Source organism: Manis javanica, chromosome 7 (assembly GCF_040802235.1).
Source record: "Manis javanica isolate MJ-LG chromosome 7, MJ_LKY, whole genome shotgun sequence".
NCBI lineage: Eukaryota > Metazoa > Chordata > Mammalia > Pholidota > Manidae > Manis > Manis javanica.
The window spans coordinates 128,404,020-128,410,674 of NC_133162.1; the positions used below are offsets into that span (position 1 = coordinate 128,404,020).

The 6,655-nt window shown below is 46.6% G+C and overlaps 1 protein-coding gene across 2 annotated transcripts in view; it reads right to left on the reverse strand.

Annotated features, from left to right (window-relative positions):
• DPP4 (dipeptidyl peptidase 4) overlaps positions 1-6,166 on the reverse strand; it is a 71,501-nt gene extending 65,335 nt beyond the window's left edge. For both annotated transcript variants that reach the window (XM_017664383.3, XM_017664375.3), the window contains exons 1-2: positions 5,766-6,166; positions 5,209-5,296 (exon numbers count right to left, since the gene is read on the reverse strand). In XM_017664383.3, the coding sequence (XP_017519872.2) occupies positions 5,209-5,296; positions 5,766-5,771 (94 nt within the window). In that variant the 5' untranslated portion in view covers positions 5,772-6,166. The remainder of the gene's footprint in view (positions 1-5,208; positions 5,297-5,765) is intronic.
• Positions 6,167-6,655: the final 489 nt, after the last annotated feature.

Genomic DNA, 6,655 nt, shown 5'->3' on the forward strand with positions numbered 1-6,655 from the left:
TACTTGGCAAAAATAAAACAGCTAACTCAGAAGTTCTAATGTTGGGGTTTCAGTTTATTCTCAGATTAAGAGACACACCCTCTTTTGGAGGTCACAGTGGATCTGTGAAGACTAAAGGTAAAAATGTAATTGATTTACAACAATGAAAGGGTTAGCATCAAGTCATAAAACAATGATGAATCATTTGCTTAAAAAAATTCCCACTGAAGCATTTCTTTAAAACAGTTCTTATGGGAGCCAGCAGACTCAGGGCAGGTTAGAAGAAAGATCTGGATTCCAAAATTCTACTCCTTAGTCATTAAGCCCTAAACTTCTGTGCCTCAGTTTCTTCCATATAACAGGTGAACATATTAATACCTTCTCTGACATGGATTGGTCTGTGAAGATCAAATGGAACATACAACATGCATTAGAAAAAGAGCAAATGCAATTCAGTGCAAGTAGTATATCTGGACCTACTACTAGTACTGAAATACTTAATAAGATCAGTCAAAAGCATGAGATGTCGGTCTTGGGCTGGAAATCATTACCAAGAATCATCAGATATGAAATGATTACATAGGTGTCAAAATGGGAAGCTGTAATATTTATGCAAACATGGCCATATTACTTTTATATCTGATCACAAGTCCACAAAGTGATGTGGAATTTAGAAGCACCAGTTCTGGGGTATCACGTGGCCTGAGTGTGAATCCCATTTCTGAGGAACTACAAGTGAGTTCCTTAACTTCTTTGGCAGTTGGTTTCCAAGATGGTCCCAAGGAGCTACACCCCTAGTATCTATGCCCTTATGTGAGGCCCTCTCATGCTGTGACAGGCTTGGTTTGTGGCCAATAGAAACGTAGCAGGAGTGATGGCACAGCCCTTTGGAGGCTAGGTCCTAAAGGCTCTGCAGCTTGCCACTTGATTGCTCTCTTGAATCATTCATTCTGAGGTTGGCTGCGCACACTAAGGACCATGGATCCTCCCCTCTAAGCGTTACCGGCGCCTTATGGGAAGGCCCAGCTGGTGGGGAACTGAAGCCTCTGGCTAACAGCCACATGAAACAGCTTGGAAGTGGACCCATCAGCCCCAGTCAAGCTTTAGGATGACATCTCAACCACACCCACGTGACAGACCTTGAGCCAGAACCACCCACTTAAGCCACTGTCAAATTCCTTATCCACACAAACTTGGGGTAACAAATATTTATTGTTTTCAGTTTTGAAGTAATTCATTATGCAGTAATAAATAACTAAAACGCTTTCTCAGAGTTTCTGTAAATCTTCTGTGAAAATGGAGTGATACTAGTACCTCTCTTAAAGGGTTGTTAAGGATCAATTGAGAAGTACATTGAAAGCCCCCAGCCCAGCATCTGGCATAGAGCAATACATGCTGGCTCTCGTTACACCCTGGCATACCTTCTCTTCCACAGCAAGGTGTTGCTGCACGAATTTATAGTCATGTTCCCCATAGGCCTCAACTTCCCCGTAAGTCATGAAATTCCAAGTACGCTGATCCAGCTCCCACCAGGCCCTTTCTGTCATCTTTCTCTAACCATCAGTGGGGTGAGCAGTCTTCCCTTTTTCTTTCTTTAGGATGAGGGGCAAGATATCTAAGCAAGAGAAACTTAAAATACATGGTCTGGCTTGGGAACCAAAGCCAAAATAGCTGGCCTGAAACAACCAACACACTGACCTCCAGCACTGGACCAAGGCTGACAAGAGTTAAGTGAGCCAGCCGGAGGCCACTCGAGCTTCAGCTTCGACAGAGCTCGTGGTTTAGATACTGTCCTCTGAAATATACAAAGCCTCCATTCAGGCTCACTTCTGTGCTTTTAAACCTGAAATAGATCCTAGACTCCCTCAAGCAAACTTCATAGGTGTGGTCTTTTCTTTCTCTGATTATTTCTGTCCCCTTCACATTTGGGTTTTCTTCTGTTACACATGGATGGGTGCAGTCAAATTTCCTATGCGCTGAAAGAAGATACTGAGAAAATTTACTACTAAAGCGGTGAAAAGAACAGATATGTTTCTATCCCATAATAAAACTCAGTAATAAAACTATTGGACAAATAACAAGGCTCAATAATAAAACGATCAGACAAATATTTAAAAAGCACAGCCTCCAATATAATATAAAGGAGGAAATAAAAGGATCACACATTCAGAGTGAGGGTTTCACTACCACTAAGCCCTGAGGGTTTCTAAAATTCCACTGGGTGGACAGTATTTTTATATATATTTACTGCTGATTCTCTGGGAAACTGAATGTTTAATATGAAATATCCTTCTATATTTGAGAGATTTAAAGCAACACCATCTTTTATTATATATACAGAATAAGGTGATCTTTTCATTCTGCTGGGTGAAATGCATAATTCCTGACTTCAAGGGGTTTTTATTCTAAAAAAAAAGCACCAATAATGTTAAGTATGAGCCTCTCCCACTCTTCTTCCTTCTCTCCTTTTCTCTCCCTCTCTCCCCCTCTGGGTGTGTCTAGTTCTGCTGAAATCGTGTTTCATAGGAAACACTTGGCCTCTTAAACCAACCTCTCAGGGGATGGACTTGGTCTCGCTCATTTCTCCCTCCTCTCTTTTTGGCTGTTTATTTCTCTGCTTTCCACTTAGTCAAGGGCTTTGTTTTGTTTTGTTTCCCTATCAAAATCTTCCTTCCCCTCTTCCTCCTTTCTTCCTCTTCTTGTTTTTTTTCCCCCTTTCCTTTCCATTCATAGTTCCTCTCGACCCCTCTCTTCATTTCTTCCTTCCCAGTATTTGTTTGACTTTAAACCTAGGTTGTTGACAACACTGAGGACGTTCCTTAGATGATGACCGGATTCTTTGTAAGAATCCTGTCCCTGACTGTGGGACAGCCCAGGAAAGGTCCTGCTGACCTCGTGAAAATGCTGAGACCCTGAGCTTTTATCTCTGTCCTTCCTGATAAGGCAGGAGTTGAAACAAGGGGTTTTCCCTTTTCTCCTCAAACATACACCATGCCAATTAATAAATATGAGAAGAGAAATAAGTTGGGTGTGTACATGTCAATAAAGCTCACAATGAAACCACATATCTACCCAGCTGGCCAAGGGACACCCTTCGCCAACCACCCCCTACCCTGTTTTCAATGATCAAAGTCTAATCATTTACATTTCTGGGGAGCTCAATGGCCCCCAAATTCTGCTCTGCACTGTCAGGCTCTAGGGATACTTCCCTTGCTTCTCCTCTAGCCTTGCCCCATTTCCATCTACCTTCCCACTGTCATGCCCAACAATGCAGACATGCTCAGAGTTCTAAAGCAGATCTCCCTCACCTACAAGTTATAGTCACACTCCTTTTCCCACTGCTCCCCTCCTCTCCTTCTATGATACCAGCTTAGAGGACGTGCTCTTGTGTCTCTGTGTTGACTCACAGCCACTCATGTCTTCTGAAACTGATATTAACTATCCATGCCTCCCCACCAAAGAAACCTCCTGTAAGAAGTCTTCCTGACTTTCCCAGAAGTGATCCTTCCAACCCTCAAGGAAGTTTGTCTAAACCTCTCCAAATTATCTTATTGCACCCTACCAGGCAGATGGAGACACATGAATCTTAACTCCCCATCAAGAGAAACATTCTTGACATATTTGTTCAAATTTCGTCTGCAGAAAAGACTAGGTGTGGTTCAAGGGAAATGGCAAAACAGCCCCTCCCCAGTCTGTGCACCCCACCCAGAAAAACAAAATCCTTGCAGTCAACTTGAGGAAACCCTAGGGAAGGCAGGGGCTCCTTAGTCCGATTCGCTGCCCATCTCGAGGGGCTTGCCAAAGCTCAGCATTCCTTTCAACTTTCCTTAATGAGAGTCCTGAAAATGACAGTTTTATGCATTCTTGAAGTGATTCTGTGGTGCCTCCTTGATGTAGAGACAAACGTCTATCCAGGTTACTTTGATTTGTTTAGTTGTGTGTTTCTCAGTCACTATAAGCTTCTTGAGGTCAAGGATCTTTATAATTGTTAAGTTTAGTCTTCCCATTTATAGCAATGTGCACAATGCCTGTAACATCATGTAAGCCATGTGAGAGAAGATAGTGTGTGGTTGTTTAAAGATACAAACTATAACTTTATGAAAAGTTCCATTTTAACACCTTACAACAAAGGGTCAATATACTGACCTGATGCCTGCTATTTAATAGTCTAAAACGGTGGCAACCATTGCTTGCCTAAGTAACTAAAATCATTATCAAGAGGTCAACCCACTCAGTTATTTAGCCTTTGGCCCCTTTGCCTTGGCCCTGAAAAGTGAGGGCAAACATGATTTTTCAGCTCTACAAACTAATTCTGATCTGTCGCTTTGAAATCTGGTTAATACCCTTTAATATGTTAGCATTGTCTACCTATTTCCTGGTTGTAGACCATCCAGACAGAATATGTCAATTGGCTGACTTGCGTGTGACACTGAAATTGAAAGTATACATTTAAAAGGAAAGTCAGGCCAGAGGAAAGTCAAACTAGTTATTGTCACTTGCAAGCAATTTTGTGTATTCTATTAAAGGAATGTCTTAAGAGCCAGGGCTAAAGAGGAAGTCAGGCTAAGCCAAAAGAAATGAAGGGGTCTTTAAATGAAAGAATCCACCAACACATGAGTGATTGCTCCTCCCTCTGAATATGACCAGGTGCACCAGCTTCATGATTTAGCTCTGCAGTACTTTTTCAAGTGGTCCAATGGTTGTTTCCCTGCACCCCAACTCTCCAGCTGGTGAATTCCCATCATCAGTTGAATTCCCTCAGTTCCCTGTGAACTGTCTTTTCTCAAAAGTGTATTTTAGAGCTTTAAAATATTTTTTTGCCCAACATGTAAGACGTCCTTACTACTGTTTGGGGTCCTTAAGCACTGTGAAGATCACAACCAGGAAAAAGAAAGTTTATTATTATTGTTATTACTTAATTTAAATAAAAAATGTATTAAATTTAAATTTGATAGAAGAAAATTCTAAGAGTTTCCCCTCATTTGATTAGTATGTACGTGTTCTACCTGACAAAGCATGGCAGCGTCAGTGCCGGCGGCGGCCTGAACCCTGGAGACCCCACAGAGTGACTCTAGGCGGCCGTGCACTGGAAGCAGCGCTAACTCCGGGGAAACGCGACGACAGCCTTGCGCACCGGTCCAGCCCCCAGAAAAATCCCTGGTTCCCAGGGTGGCAGGACAGAACCTGGCCTCCAACTGTCTTATCTTTCTTCAGGTGTTTCAGACTTACTGCCTCTGGTCAGCAGAACCACGGGCACGGTGATGACGGTGACGAGCGCAGCAGCCCCCAGCAGTCCCACGAGCACCTTCCACAGAGTCTGCAAGCGGGTCAGATGAGCGACCAGTTAGGACGGGCCGTTTGGCCCCCGTCTGGGTGGGAGAGCCCGGCCTGGGCTGCCCCGGGGGCGCGCGCTGGGCTGGGAGCGTTTGGTGTGCGCTAGTCAAAGGTTGCAAGTGCGGCTGCCTTTGAACTTGCGGCCTCTGAGCACATTAGTTTTTGCTTCTCTATGCCTGCCCGGCAGAAGCCATAGGAGGGTCCAGTGTGCGTTTGTGGGTGACTCTCCGGGCCCTCCCAGGATCAGCACCTGGCTGCTAGCAGAAACCCCGTGGGTCTGGGAGCGAGGCGACAGCTCTGGGACGTCCCCCCACCTGCCAGAGGGTGACCCTGAAGCTCCCGCCTGGTAGGAGCCTCTGGTCCCGTTCCGCGAGCCTTTGGGTCAGTTTGGGGAGAATGTGGCGCAGAGGCACCCGGGAGTTGGCAAGGTGGGAGGCGCGCGGAGCACTCACCTTCATGGTCGGCCGTCTCCGCGGAACTGAGCCTGGGCAGCAGGGGCGCAGGCAGGAGGCCGGCGAGCCGCGGATCCTGCTCGGCTGCCGCGGGCCGCGCAGGCACTGGGCGCTCCCAAGTTTCGGTCCGAGTTAAACATTAGTGAGCACCCGGCCCGCTCGGTGCCAAGGGCCGCGCGCAGGCTGCGGGAGAAGGCGGCCGGGCGCCGGGCACTGGCATCCCGACCGGGCGGCGCCCCAGAGGCGCCTCCCCGCGGGCTGTGCGGGGCGCATGGGCCCCGGGGTTGCCCCGGAGGGGCGGTGAGAGCCCGGACCGCTCTGAGCTGGCCCCGGGCACCCGACGCCGGGACCCGAGGCTGCCGACCAGCCGACCGGGTCAGCCTGGGCTGAAAGGCTATGACGCTCAGCTCCTGCAGCCCCTCGTGGACAGGCAAAAGACCCGAGCCCAGAGGGGGGCATGGGGCTCCGCAAACACACACAGGTCACTGCTGGCAGCTGGAACTAAAACCCAGATCCTCTGTCTTTGCCAGTGAAAGATATGCTGGGGAATAGTGGGGTTTTTAAAGCTTCTGAAGGCAAAGAAGAAATGGTGATTATTCTCTTGTGAATGACACTTAGAGGCGAAGTATCTGGATTCACCCTCTGCAGGGAAATTCCAGCTTGTTTTGCAGACTTACCTTACATTAAGTTGCCAAAAATAGTAACATTAACACTTACATGGAACTTTTTTTTTTTCCAGCAGCTGCCCTCAGCGTTTGCTGTGTTTGTTTTACAGGAAGGAAGCCTAGGCACAGAGAACTTAAATCACTTGGCCAAATTCCAGCTAGGAAACAGTGAAGCCTGAATTCAGAGTCCATGTTCTTAACCGCTACTCCACAGGGCCACTCATC